This window comes from Rana temporaria, chromosome 6 (genome assembly GCF_905171775.1).
Source record: "Rana temporaria chromosome 6, aRanTem1.1, whole genome shotgun sequence".
NCBI classification, from domain to species: Eukaryota; Metazoa; Chordata; class Amphibia; order Anura; family Ranidae; genus Rana; species Rana temporaria.
In genome coordinates this window covers 6,441,961-6,457,274 of record NC_053494.1, presented here as the reverse complement: position 1 = coordinate 6,457,274, position 15,314 = coordinate 6,441,961, and the positions used below count along the sequence as shown (strand labels likewise).

At 46.1% G+C, this 15,314-nt stretch overlaps 1 protein-coding gene across 1 annotated transcript in view; it reads left to right on the top strand.

Annotated features, from left to right (window-relative positions):
• The window catches only part of LOC120942867 (transmembrane protease serine 9-like), a 36,956-nt gene extending 21,853 nt beyond the window's left edge, over positions 1 to 15,103 (top strand). Inside the window, exons 7-10 of the mRNA XM_040355792.1 lie at positions 1,436 to 1,634; positions 11,367 to 11,635; positions 13,225 to 13,394; positions 14,657 to 15,103. Of these exons, the coding sequence (XP_040211726.1) occupies positions 1,436 to 1,634; positions 11,367 to 11,635; positions 13,225 to 13,394; positions 14,657 to 14,983 (965 nt within the window). The 3' untranslated portion in view covers positions 14,984 to 15,103. The remainder of the gene's footprint in view (positions 1 to 1,435; positions 1,635 to 11,366; positions 11,636 to 13,224; positions 13,395 to 14,656) is intronic.
• Positions 15,104 to 15,314: the final 211 nt, after the last annotated feature.

Genomic DNA, 15,314 nt, shown 5'->3' with positions numbered 1-15,314 from the left:
CTGTAGGGGGGCGGGGCTGGACGTGTGACGTCATTGATCGTGTTTCTCTATATTAGGGAACACACGATCAATGAAGCTGCCACTGTGAAGAACGGGGAAGCTGTGTTTACACTCGCCTCTCCCCGTTCTTCAGCTCCGGGGAAAATAAATAAATTGTAAAAAAAAAAAAATACTGACACATGTGCCATTGTCACATGATATAAAAAAAAAAGTATCGGTAATCGGTATCGGCGAGTACTTGAAAAAAAGAATCGGTACTTGTACTCGGTCTTAAAAAAGTGGCATCGGGACAACCCTAGTAATTACTATGGCAGTGAAACTGATCAAATCACCTGTGCAAAATAATGGAAAGCCTGAAAACATGACGGGCCAGATTCACGTAGCGCAGCGGATCTATAGATCCGCTCGATCTACGTGAATTAAGATCCGCTCCCGCAAGTTTAGGAGGCAAGTGGCTAATTCACAAACCACTTACCTCCAAACTTGCGACGGCGGATCCTAAATCCCCCAGCGGAATTCAAATTCCGCGGCTAGGGGAGTGTCATATTTAAATTAGGCGCGTTCCCGCGCCGATTTAAATGCGCATGCGTCGTCCGGGGAATTTCCCGGCGTGCATTGCTCCCACTGACGTCACTAGGACGTCAGTGGTTGCGACGTGAGCGGGACTTGCGACGCGCGTGTTCGTGAATCGGCGTACGCAAACGACGTAGGAAAATTCAAATTCGACGCGGGAACGCCGGCTATACTTAACATTGGCTGCGCCTGATAAAAGAAGGGGTAAGTATACGACGGAAAAACGCTACGGAAACGACGTAAGAACACTGCGACGGGTCCGCGTACGTTCGTGAATTTGCGTATCTCGCTGATTTACATATTATTTATCGTAAATCAGCGGGAACGCCCCCCGGCGCCATTTTTAAATTGAAAAAAAGATCCGACAGTGTAACACATTGTAACACTGTCGGATCTTAGCCCTATCTATGCGTATCTGATTCTATGAACCAGGCGCATAGATAGGACCAGTGTAAGTCAGAGATACGATGGAGGATCTGTAGATATCTGTAGATAATACAACATCGTATCTCTTTGTGAATCTGGCCCGACATGTTGGGGCTCCTTGAGCACTGAAGTTGAGAAACACTGGTCTAGAGGGATCCCGCAGGTATGGTATATACATAGGTACATTGATACAAGCTGGAACATGTAATGCAACTATGTAATCATTTCCATACTTGGAATTCTTCTTTATATTTATGGTAATTTCTCTGCCTGTATTAGGGACCCTCATAAGTATATTACCTGATTTATGAGTGTAGCGTACAACGTACAAATGCTGCTTTTCTTGTTCCTTCACCAACACATGACTTACATGCACTATTTGCTGATTAATTACTTTCTTTTAATGAAGTTCTCCTCCTTTTCTTGTATCATGCAGTCCGCCATGTTGCCTCTGTGGAAAACCCTCCGGTGTGCGGCTCTCCTGTGGTCTCCTCCAATCGAATAGTTGGAGGTACAGATGCTTTGGATGGGGAATGGCCTTGGCAGGTCAGTCTGCAGCTTGCGAATATACATTTCTGTGGGGGCTCCCTAATCTCCCCCCAATGGGTGCTGAGCGCAGCACATTGCTTCGAAGGGTGAGTGCGTCTCCTTTCCCTTCTCTTTCCCTTCCTTCCCCTCTTTGTTTACGTGCGCCCATCAACAAAGAGATCCATAGGTTGCCATTACTGACCTCATTACTGACCTTATTGCTGACCTCATTGCTGACCTCATTGCTGACCTCATTGCTGACCTCATTACTGACCTTATTGCTGACCTCATTGCTGACCTCATTGCTGACCTCATTGCTGACCTCATTACTGACCTCATTGCTGACCTCATTGCTGACCTCATTGCTGTCCTCATTGCTGACCTCATTACTGACCTCATTGCTGACCTCATTGCTGACCTCACTACTGACCTCATTGCTGACCTCATTGCTGACCTCATTACTGACCTCATTGCTGACCTCATTGCTGTCCTCATTGCTGACCTCATTGCTGACCTCATTGCTGACCTCATTGCTGACCTCATTACTGACCTCATTGCTGACCTCATTGCTGACCTCATTACTGACCTCATTGCTGACCTCATTGCTGACCTCATTACTGACCTCATTGCTGACCTCATTACTGACCTCATTACTGACCTCATTGCTGACCTCATTACTGACCTCATTACTGACCTTATTGCTGACCTCATTACTGACCTCATTGCTGACCTCATTACTGACCTCATTACTGACCTTATTGCTGACCTCATTGCTGACCTCATTGCTGACCTCATTGCTGACCTCATTACTGACCTTATTGCTGTCCTCATTGCTGACCTCATTGCTGACCTCATTGCTGACCTCATTGCTGACCTCATTACTGACCTCATTGCTGACCTCATTGCTGACCTCATTACTGACCTCATTGCTGACCTCATTGCTGACCTCATTACTGACCTCATTGCTGACCTCATTACTGACCTCATTACTGACCTCATTGCTGACCTCATTACTGACCTCATTGCTGACCTCATTGCTGACCTCATTACTGACCTCATTGCTGACCTCATTGCTGTTCTCATTACTGACCTCATTGCTAACCTCATTGCTGTCCTCATTGCTGACCTCATTGCTGACCTCATTACTGACCTCATTGCTGTTCTCATTACTGACCTCATTGCTGACCTCATTACTGACCTCATTGCTGTCCTCATTGCTGACCTCATTGCTGACCTCATTGCTAACCTCATTGCTGACCTCATTGCTGACCTCATTGCTGACCTCATTACTGACCTCATTGCTGACCTCATTGCTAACCTCATTGCTGACCTCATTACTGACCTCATTACTGACCTCATTGCTGACCTCATTGCTAACCTCATTGCTGACCTCATTACTGACCTCATTACTGACCTCATTGCTGACCTCATTGCTGACCTCATTGCTGACCTCATTACTGACCTCATTGCTGACCTCATTACTGACCTCATTGCTGACCTCATTGCTGACCTCATTACTGACCTCATTGCTGACCTCATTGCTGACCTCATTACTGACCTCATTGCTGACCTCATTGCTGACCTCATTGCTGACCTCATTACTGACCTCATTGCTGACCTCATTGCTGACCTCATTACTGACCTCATTGCTGACCTCATTGCTGACCTCATTACTGACCTCATTGCTGACCTCATTACTGACCTCATTACTGACCTCATTGCTGACCTCATTACTGACCTCATTGCTGACCTCATTGCTGACCTCATTACTGACCTCATTGCTGACCTCATTGCTGTTCTCATTACTGACCTCATTGCTAACCTCATTGCTGTCCTCATTGCTGACCTCATTGCTGACCTCATTACTGACCTCATTGCTGTTCTCATTACTGACCTCATTGCTGACCTCATTACTGACCTCATTGCTGTCCTCATTGCTGACCTCATTGCTGACCTCATTGCTAACCTCATTGCTGACCTCATTGCTGACCTCATTGCTGACCTCATTACTGACCTCATTGCTGACCTCATTGCTAACCTCATTGCTGACCTCATTACTGACCTCATTACTGACCTCATTGCTGACCTCATTGCTAACCTCATTGCTGACCTCATTACTGACCTCATTACTGACCTCATTGCTGACCTCATTGCTGACCTCATTGCTGACCTCATTACTGACCTCATTGCTGACCTCATTACTGACCTCATTGCTGACCTCATTGCTGACCTCATTACTGACCTCATTGCTGACCTCATTGCTGACCTCATTACTGACCTCATTGCTGACCTCATTGCTGACCTCATTGCTGACCTCATTGCTGACCTCATTACTGACCTCATTGCTGTCCTCATTTCTTTCCTCATTACTGACCTCATTGCTGACCTCATTACTGACCTCATTGCTGACCTCATTGCTGACCTCATTGCTGACCTCATTGCTGACCTCATGCTAATGCCGATGTTTTCTTAACCACTTGCTTACTGGGCACATAAACCCCCTTCGTTCCCAGGCGAAATTTCAGCTTCCGGCACTGCGTCACTTTAACTGACATTTGCGCGGTCGTGCGACGTGGCTCCCAAACAAACTTGACGTCCTTTTTTACCCACAAATAGAGCTTTCTTTTGGTGGTATTTGATCACCTCTGCAGTTTTTATTTTTTGCGCTATAAACAAAAAAAGAGCGACAATTTAAAAAAAAATATATATATATTTTTTACTTGTTGCTATAATAAATATCCCAATTTGTTTAAAAAAAAAAAAAATGTTCTCAGTTAAGGCCGATACGTATTTTTCGACGTATTTTTGTATAAAAAAAAAATCGCAATAAGCGACTAGTTTGCGCAAAAGTTATAGCGCCTACAAAATGGGGGATAGATTTATGATTTTTTTTTTTTTTTTTACTTGTAATGGCGGCGATTTGCGATTTTTTTGTCAGGGCTGCGATATTGCGGCGGACGTATCGGACACTTTTGACACAATTTTGGGACCATTCACATTTATACAGCGATCAGTGCTATAAAAATGCACTGATTACTGTATAAATGTGACTGGCAGTGAATGGGTTAACACTAGGGGGTGAGGAAGGGGTTAAATGTATTCCCTCATTGTGTTCTTACTGTGTGGGGGGAGGGGACTGACTGGGGGAGGTGACCGATGCTGTGTCCCTATGTACAAGGGATAAAGATCGGTCTCCTCTCTCCCTGACAGCACGTGGAGCTCTGTGTTTACACCCCATCATTACACACAGAGCTCCACGTCCCTGCTGTGTCACCGACGATCGCGGGTGTCTGGCGGACATCACGGCCGTCAGGCACTCGCATCGGCTCCCGAGCGATGCGCCGGGCACGTTGTTTCCCCGCGGCGCGCACAGGGAGCAACAACAACAGGACGTCTAAAGACGTCCACTCGGCACTTGAGAGCCGCGCTGTGGACGTCTTTCGAACCATAGCGCGGATCTCAAGTGGTTAATGTACTTTCAGCGATTCCCCATTCCAGTTACTATTGTAAAATTTCCAGCTTGTGCTTCACCTGCCAATATTGTCACGAATAACTGGATCAGAAGATTAGAGCGTGATACCAAAATGTTGAAGTCCATAATAAGGTTTAATTTAAAAACAACGCATTTCAGGAGCCACACTTCGCCCCCTTCATCAGGACTTAAAGTGGTTGCAAAGGCAGAAGGTTTTTTATCTAAGATAAAAAAACCTTCTGTGTGCAGCAGCCCCCCTTAGCCTCCCTAATACTTACTTGAGGTCCCTCTAGATCCAGCTATGTGGTTGGAATATATCGGTTGCCCAGGATTTCCCTCCTCATTGGCCGAGACAGCAGTCTGGCGCCATTGGCTCTCACTGCTGTCAATCAAAGTCAGTCAGCCAATAAGAAGAGAAAGGGGGAGGGGCCTGGTTGGGGATCCATGTCTGAATGGATACAGGGAGATGTGACTCGACTCGGTGACCCAAAAGCAAGCTGCTTGCTGTGGGAGGAACTCAACAGGAGGGAGGGGCCAGGGGAACCAAAGAGGGACCTGAAAAGAGGAGGATCGGGGCTGCTCTGTGCAACCGAGCAGATAAGTAAAGCATGTTTGTTATTTTTAATTAAAAACCTGAGACTTTACAATCACTTTAAGAAAATGACTGATGAGGACTCGGACGTTAAATAAAATCTGTATGTCAAAAGTAGCTTGGTATCGTTTAAAAGCTTCTTTTGATATTCATATTTTATTTACTGTCCAAGTCCTTATCAGCCATTTTCTTAAAATGATATTAAAGCTTTGTGTTTTTTAAAAAAAAATAACAAACATGGTATACTTACCTGCTTTGTGCAGTGGCTTTGCAAAGAGAAGCCCCGATACTCTTATCTTTCGGGTCACCCGCAGACGCTTCCCCTCAAACAGTGACTCCAGAGAAAGCTGCTTGACCTGGGGGCACTGCTGAATGCTCGCTCTCATAAGACACAGAGAGCCACAGGTCAGCCCAACCTCCCCCACTCTCTCCTCATTGACTCACTGGCTGTGATTGACAGCAGTGGGAGCAAACCGGCTCCCGTTGCTGTCTCAGCCAATGAGGAGGGAGAGTCTCCAAACAGCAGAAGCTAGTGTGGACATTGCTCGATCGGAGGGGGCTCAGGTAAGGATTGGGGGGCTGTACAAAGAAGGTTTTTACCTTCAATGCATGAAGGTAAAACCCCTCCAGCCTTTAGAACTACTTTAAGGCTGGGCTCACACTGGTATGACATGACAGTCGTACCACTGTGGATCCGACCTTGCCCTGCGACTTGAAGTCCAACATCTGTCCGACTTCAGTGAAAGAGGATCCAACTTTGATCCCCGACAATGCCAGGCACTTTGTGTCTGTTATGAATCTTTAGGGGAAACTCCACGCCAAATAAAAAAAAACGGCATTGGTTCCCCTCCAAGACCCTACCAGACCCTTCAGTCTGACATGGATTTTAAGTGGGAATCCCCACGCCAAAAAGGGGAGTGGGGTCCCCTCCAAAATCCATACCAGATCCTTATCCGAGCATGTAGCCCGGAAGGTCAGGAAAGGGGGTGGGGATGAGCGAGTGGCCCCACCCCCTCCTGAACCATACCAGGCTGCATAACCTCAACATTGGGGGGTTGCCTCCATGTTGATGCGGACAAGGACCTCTTCCTGACAACCCTAGCCATTGGTTGTTGGGATCTGCGGGTGGCTTATCGGAATCTGGAAGCCCCTTTAGTAAGGGGGCCCCCAGATCCCGGCCCGCCACCCTATGTGAATGAGTATGGGGGACATTGTACCCCTACCCATTCACCTAAAAAAAGGAGTCAAAATTAAAAACACATTACACAGGTTTTTAAAGTATTTTTTAAGGCAGCTCTGACGTCTCTTTCGACATCTTCTCCCCTCCCCAGCTCTTCTCTCTCTTCTGGTGATGTCTTCTCCCTCTGCCGGTTCTCCTCCCTCTCTGGTTCTTCTCCTCTCTGCACTTTCTACTCCCTCTTCTGCTGGGTCTCCTTTCTCCGATGTCTTCTCGCTCTTTTGTCGGGTCTTCTCTCTCTGTTCTTCTTACTATGTTGACTCAATGTGATCTCCCGATGTAATACTGGGTCCGTCGTGTGAAATGACTAATATTGGCATGGGGCGGGGGGCCACCCGCTGACGTCCACTGGAGGCCCAGCCCCTTGTGAAGTCACTGCCCTGGGCATGATGGATGCAATGACGTCACAAGGGGTGGGGCCTCCGAATGACCGATTGTAATAGAAAAAAGCATGACAGGACCTCCTAAATGTGAGATCTGGGGTCAAAAAAATCCTCACGTCTCACATTTACACTTCGATGCAATAAAAAATAAATACGTAGCTTTAAAAAAAAAAAAATTAAATCCTCTTTAAGGCCATTTAGCGGAAGTGACGTTTGACGTCGCTTCCGTCATCCAATGTCATGGAGCCCAGTGGGGGCCATCTTCCCCTCACTCGGCTCCATGTCTCAGTGGGGAGAGGACTCGATCATCTCCGCTGCTACAACAGCTTCAGTAAGCAGCGGAGACAAGCGGAGACGACCGTAGCGCGGCTGGAGGGGGGGCTCCACCCCCGATAACATCTTGTGGCGAATCCACCACAGAGACCACTTTTATCAGAAAGAGGACTGTCTGCCATTTAGGATTATACCGGGGTTATGGCAGCTTACTGCTGCCATAACCCCAGTATTCTACGTCAAAGTACCGACGTAAACGGCGGGCGGTCTCCAAGTTGTTAAACAGATTATCCCTTCCTTATGCCTTACTTCCTGTCCTGCTGACAACATTTTACCAGACAGGAAGTGAAGGGAATGTACCACCAGCAACACTGATAAAAAAATTGTTACCTCAGTACAGAAGATGAAAGCTAGAACCTCCGACAGATTTTTATTTCTGTTTGAAGATCTTCTCTTACTTCCTGTCTGGTAAAACCCTTGTCAGCCGGACAGAAAATAAGGCAGATTGCAATAAAATTAGACAGAATTTTTTGGTGGCTTAACTTATGTTTTTAGTATAGAATGAAGGTTATCAGTGCCGGCCCAAGACATTGTGCTGCCTGGTACCAAGAATGAAATGCTGCCCCCCCCCCAAAACAAATTACGCCCACCAAAATGCCCCCACATCCATTATTTTATATCATGATAACTAAAGTGGACCTATCATGGCTCTATACATGTATAAAGGAGTATAAAAAGGACCTGTTATGGCTCTATTCATGTATAAAGGAGTATAAAAAGGACCTGTTATGGCTCTATTCATGTATAAATGAGTATAAAAAGGACCTGTTATGGCTCTATACATGTATAAAGGAGTATAAAAAGGACCTGTTATGGCTCTATACATGTATAAAGGAGTATAAAAAGGACCTGTTATGGCTCTATTCATGCAATTAACCCCACAGTGGAGCGGAGAGCGGAACGGGAGGAGCGGTCGGGCGGCAATTAGCCCCACAGTGGAGTGGAGAGCAGAGCTGGCGGAATGGCATGGCGTGTGGGCGGCAATTTTCTGCCCCCCTGAAAGTGCTGCCTGGAACAATGGTACCATCGGGTCCCATGGTAGGGCCGGCCCTGAAGGTTATCACCAAACTTAAGGTTCCTGTCCAGTATGGCTGATAGGAACTTCCCTACTTCTTATTAAAGCACTATTGAAACACTAAAAACAACCTTCCATATAAACTTTCCTTATTAACTACAATGCATTGCACCAAGTACGCACAATTTGGGTTGAATGGATACATTTGCAGAAATTTTGATGAAATAAAAACGTCAAGTTTTTCTCATCATTATATCGCATATATTATTATTAAACCGTATTCCCATGGGGCAATATCTGGGTGTAAGATGCCTTTCAGGGATTTCGGGGAGTTTCCAACCAAACAGCCGAATGTCTCATCATTTTTCCCATTGTTCTCAAGAAACATTTGCCAACTGCATCTTTATCTTCTGATCCAAAGATGTGCGCTTGGCAGAGGGACGGAATAAATTAAATTGTTTTTTGAACAATAGACGCGGGATCTGCCCACCTCTTCAGGCGCAGGCTGACTGCTTCGCCTAAAGGGGCAAAAGAAGAAGATGGCTAGTTATCTTTGATGGGAAGCTACTTGTAGGCCTCACGTTAAAGGGAATCTAATATCAAAAATAAAAAAATGGTACATTGGGTTTCCATCCGCATTGTTTCTTTTTCGTTTACTTATTATTTTATTTATTTGAAAAATATGTAAAAAAGGGAAATAAATAATACGAGGGGTCTTCAAAAAGTTTCAACACTTTATTTTATATCTAATAGAGTTAATAAAAAGTGTGGAGACTTTGTGAAGAACCCTCGTAGATTGATCATAACCATGCATACAATGTTATCTTTATTTGTGATAATATTTTAACACTATATACCGTATATACTCGCCGACCCGAATATAAGCCGAGGCACCTCATTTTACCACAAAAAAATGGTAAAACTTATTGACTCGAGTATAAGCCTAGGGTGAGAATGCAGCAGCTACTGTAAGCGGAAAAGAGGGTCAACAATTCCCATTTGCACGCCTCACTGTGCCCATTTGCACACCTCACTGTGCCCAACCTCACTGTGCCCATTACTACCTCACTGTACCCAATCTCACTGTGCCCATTTGCACGCCTCACTGTGCCCATTTGCACACCTCACTGTGCCCAACCTCCCTGTGCCCAACCTCACTGTGCCGATTACTACCTCACTGTACCCAATCTCACTCTGCCCATTGCAACATCACTGTGCCCATTACAATCTCACTGTGCCGAGTCAGTGTACCTGATATTCGTGACAGGCTGTGGGCGTCCGTTATTTAAAAGTCGCGGCCTCCGGGTCCCGTTCTGTGATAGGCGTTTCCCAGCAGACACTGGGCCAGATCCACAAAGAACTTACGCCGGCGTATCTATTGATACGCCGCGTAAGTTCTACGATGCCCCGTCGTATCTTTGTTTTGTATCCACAAAACAAGATACGACTGAATGTGGGCTCGATCCGACTGACGTACGTCTTAGTACGCCGTCGGATCTTAGGTGCATATTTACACTGGCCGCTAGGTGGCGCTCCCGAAGATTTACGCAAGGAATATGCAAATTAGGTAGATACGCCGATCCACAAACGTACGTCCAAGCGGCGAATTTTTTTTACGTCGTTTACGTAAGGCTTTTTTCGGCGTAACATTACCCCTTGTTCTATGAGGCGTACGCAATGTTAAGTATGGACGTCGGAACAGCGTCAAATTTTCCGTCGTGTACGTAGTTTGCGTAAAACGTTTGCGAATAGGGCTTTGCGTAAATTACGTTCACGTCGAAAGCATTGACTATTTGCAACGTGATTTCGAGCATGCACACTGGGATACCCCACGGACGGCGCATGCTCCGTTAAAAAAAAACGTCATTTACGTGGGGTCAAGATGTATTATCATAAAACACGCCCACATCTTATCCATTTGAATTGCGCGCCCTTACGCCGACACATTTACACTACGCCGCCGTAACTTACGGCGCAAATTCTTTCTGGATACGGAAAATACGCTCTAAGTTACAGCGGCGTAGTGTATCTGAGATACGCTAGGCCTGCCTAAAGATAGGCAGATCTTTGTGGATCTGGCCCACTGTGTTCAGTGTTCTGCCTATCACTGATGTTCTCTCATCCTCGGACTCAGTTTCCCAGCAGACACTGTGTTCACTGTGTTTCATCCTCGGATGAGAGAACGTCCGTGATAGGCGGAACACTGAACACAGTCAGTGTCTGCTGGAAAACGCCTATCACGGAACGGCGTCAATAGGAAGCCGTGACTTTTAAACAATGGACGCCCATAGCCTGTCACGAATATCAGGTACACTGACTCGACTATAAGCCGAGGGGGGTATTTTCAGCCTTAAAAAAAAATTCTAGTCGCCATGGCGACCTGGCGACCGAGATTTGTCGAGCCCTGCAGTACATCTGTACAAGACTGTGTTGCAGCATATAAATGATCATTTATGGTTCATGGCACTGAAGAAATATTCAACGAGGACTATAAGAACAGATACCTTCCTCGATTTCAGCGCCTGAAGTTACAATGTAAACACAGCAGGTGTGTTGTAAATAAAGCAATGTTAACACCGGCCGGGGCCTGGGAAGTCACCTCTCAGCACTCAGGGAAAGAAAAGGCAGAGGAATATTTGAAAAATGTTTCTGATTGTAAAAAGACAATTGGCAATAGATCAAAGCATTCCAATTGTCTCTGGGTGTGTGTAAAGGAAGGGTGGATTTCAGAAGGATCTTTATTTTCAGTGGTGATATTTGTACAGTAGATGGCGCCGTAGTGATGATCTTTCCTTGTCTCTTTGTAGGCCACTCGAAGTAGAGCTTCTTAAAGTGTATCTCGGCCCCTACAAGCTGTTTGGGTCTATTTCCAGCACCTCCGTCAACGTAGAGTCTGTCATTGTTAATGAGAACTATGCAAAGACCGGAGACGTTGGGGACATCGCCCTGGTGAAGTTGGCACACCCAGTCAGCTATGATAAATATATCATGCCAATCTGCCTGCCATCTTCTTCTGTCACCTTCCCCTGTGGAATGGAGTGCTGGGTGACCGGCTGGGGGACAACATCTTACAATGGTAAGTCCACAACAATGTAACTAAAACACCTTTCACCTCTTTGTTATTCACAAACAATATTTAATTGCAGTGGCTTCAATTGTATCGTCTTCTTCTTCTCCTTGGCTTCTCACCTGCTGCTGATAACCAATAGCATTTCATAAAAATCAACTGTAGAATTTAAATGAAGAAGGCATTCTAAAATAGAAAAATAGTTAAACTAAGAAAGGGGAGACTTGAGAAAGAAGCTGGAAGACAGTTGCTGGAAGACCAGTGGCGGCTGGTGCTCAATTTTTTTTGGGGGGGGGCGCAAAAAAAAATGAAAAAAAAAAAAAAACATCTAACGCAGCCACTGTGCCCATAAATTGCCACCACTGTGCCATCAAACGCTGCTACTGTGCCCATCAATTGCTGCCAGTTTGCCCATCAATTGTCACTACTGTACCCATCAATTGCCGCCACTGTGTCCATCAATTGCTGCCAGTGTGCCCCATATATCACTGAAGTGTGCCCATCAATTGCTGCCAGTGTGCCCCATATATTACTGCCAGTGTGCCCCATCAATTGCCACCAGTGTGCCCCATCAACTGCTGCCAGTGTGCCCCATCAATTACTGCCAGTGTGCCCCATCAATTGCCGCCAGTGTGCCCCATAAATTACTGCCAGTGTGCCCCATCAATTGCCGCCAGTGTGCCCCATAAATTACTGCCAGTGTGCCCCATCAATTGTCGCTAGTGTGCCCCATAAATTGCCGCCAGTGTGCCCCATCAATTGCCGCCAGTGTGCCACATCAATTGCCGCCAGTGTGCCCCATCAATTGCCGCTACTGTGCCCCATCAAATGCTGCCAGTGTGCATCCCCCGCCCGGCACTTACCTGTCCTCTGCGCTCTGAGTCCTTAATCTCTGCGGTGCCACCAACACCCCCTGCCTCCAATCACCCCCTGCCACTAACACCCCCTGCCTCCAATCACCCCCTGCCACTAACACCCCCTGCCTCCAATCTCCCCCTGCCTCCATTGCCCCCTGCTCCATCCCCCTCTGCGGTGTCACTGCAGACACCATCACCCCCTGCCTCCAATCACCCCCTGCCTCCAATTTCCATGCGCAGTTCCAAGCCAAACCGATCTCGGCTATTTTTACTGGCAAATTTCCACAAATTTCCACAACCACGGACATTTACGAATGGGGGAAAAAAGTGCCCGTTTTTACGAACTGTCCGTAAAAATACGGACGGTTGGCAACACTGGCACCGTATCTCCTGTATCACTCCCAGGGGAACATTGCACTTAGCCGCAAGGGGCGCCCCCTCAGCAACCCGGCCTCACACCAGAGACTTGACAAGGTCACTACATTACAAGGTAAAATGACCGTTAGCTGTATTTCCAATTATCCTTACAGATTTATTGCAATCGTCTTTAGGAAGTACCAACCATGAGATATTCCATATTACAGGACGTACTGTATCTAAGCCTGAGAGAGCATTGACAGTCAAAGACCAGTGAAATTGTCCACTTCCGTATATTATCCCCAAAGAGCCTGTGCGATCTTTAGATGTTTACAGTAGTTGTGTCCTTCAGATTATCATCTTCTTGCTGTTCATGTCCCCCAGGGGATTCACCTGTAGATGGGATCCTCCAGCAAGTGATGACTCCACTCATCGACTACAAAACTTGTGACCTGATGTATCACGTGAACAGCAATGAAAACAACAATACAGTTATTATCCAAGATGAAAAGATATGTTCTGGCTACAGAGATGGGCTGAAGGATGCATGTCAGGTGGGTGACACCTAAAGGGGCTCAGCTTGTAGGGTCGTGCAAGGCTGGGTGATGTACTGAGAAGTTCTTATATTTAATGCAGACCGCTTGCATTCTGGGCATTCATCCCTGGGCCAATACTATTGCTCAATGCAACCTCCAGCCCCATTCAGCCTCAGCAGCTGTCAGCCTCCCATAGAGTACAACAGGCTGCCGGCAGTGCTCTGAATGGTGTGAATGTTATTAGCACCTGCACCTGATTTTTGACCGATAGATTTCCCCACAGACACCTGTTTTTTTTCTATCGTTTTTTTAACCATAAGAAAAACAGGTTCTATTTTTTTTCACCGATGGATAAAAAAAACGATGGGGCCCACACACGATCGGTTCGTCCGATGGAAACGGTGCATCGGTCCGTTTTTATCAGACGAGCCGATCGTGTGTACAGGGCTTTAGTCTTTTCTGTACTTCGCTCATTCAATAAAAGTTGGAGAGGGGGTTAGAGGTCACCCAAAAAAGAAAAATATCATTGAGACCTTCTGGTAGCATCATGGTTATTGGTGGCCCTACATTTGCTTAGTAGCAGCCTCCCAAAAGTTGGTGGCCCTTTAACAGCAGCTGTTTGGGGGTCCTAATATTTTAGTAGCAACCTCCCAATAACAATTGAAGAGCAAAAGCTTCTTGTGTTCTCAGTAGAATTCCCTATGTGATCAGTCATGGGTACCTTAAAATGTTGAATTAATAACGAGCCTCCAAATTTCCGAAATTTAAATATTCCGTAATTTCCAATTTCGGAAATTTTCGAATTTCCGAAATGTTGAATTTCAAAATTTTCGAAAATTCGGAAATTCGAAAATTTCAAAATAGGAAAATTTCTGAAATTTGGAAATTTGAAATTTCGGAAATTAGGACATTTCGGAATTAATGAATTTGTTAAAAAAAGGAATTCATAACTAAATGAATTGCACATGTCTATTGAATAATGAGGTCTCCTGCAAAGTCCTTTGGCAGCTTCTCCCAAGTTCCCCAGCACACTTTTTAGCATAGCAGAGAAATCTGAAGAAACTTGATACAGGTAGACATGGCCCTCTCACTGCTTCTCTGGTGCCTTCAGCTAGATTGAGAACTTAAATTGAAGGGGGCCTCAAGCTGATATCTATAGACATAATGCACCCCCTTGAAGGTTTTTTCCATCAGTTTGGTCCAATGTTTGATTTGGGTTGGCCATGCGAGACCTAGAAAGATAGACACCAATACAGCTGACAATTCTTGATGTTTTCTAGGGTGATTCCGGAGGACCTCTGGTGTGTAAAGTTCATGGCGTCTGGTACCAGGTTGGAGTTGTAAGCTGGGGAGAAGATTGCGCGGCTCCCAACCGCCCCGGAGTGTACACCCTGGTGACAGCCTATCAAGCCTGGATCAGCAGATACCTCAATGTGACCTTCGTCAATGTGACAGGAATTCCTCCACCAACAAACACATGTGGAGGGGACTTCATCAGCAAAACCACTGCTTATCCATCCAGCACAGTCACAGACAAGGCCTATCACCTTTCACGCCATCACTGGATGATCCCGGCCCTAGCTGGTCTTCTTCTCACTTATCTTTAACCACAAACTGTCTTCAGAATCAGAAGAGGAACTTGCATCTTCCCATCTTTATTAACCACTTCAGCCCCGGAATTTACCCCCTTCCTGACCAGAGCACTTTTTGCGATTCGGCACTGCGTCGGTTTAACTGACAAGAAGTGCAGAATCGTGTATATATACAGTTGAACCTCGGATTGCGAGTAACGCGGTTAACAAGCGTTTCGCAATACGAGCACTGTAATTTAAAAAATCGTGACTCGGTTTGCGAGTGTTGTCTCGCAAAACGATCAGGATTCAGGCCAAAGCGGTTTGCAGTACCGCTTTTGGCCTGAGGTGGGGGGGGGGGCGGAGC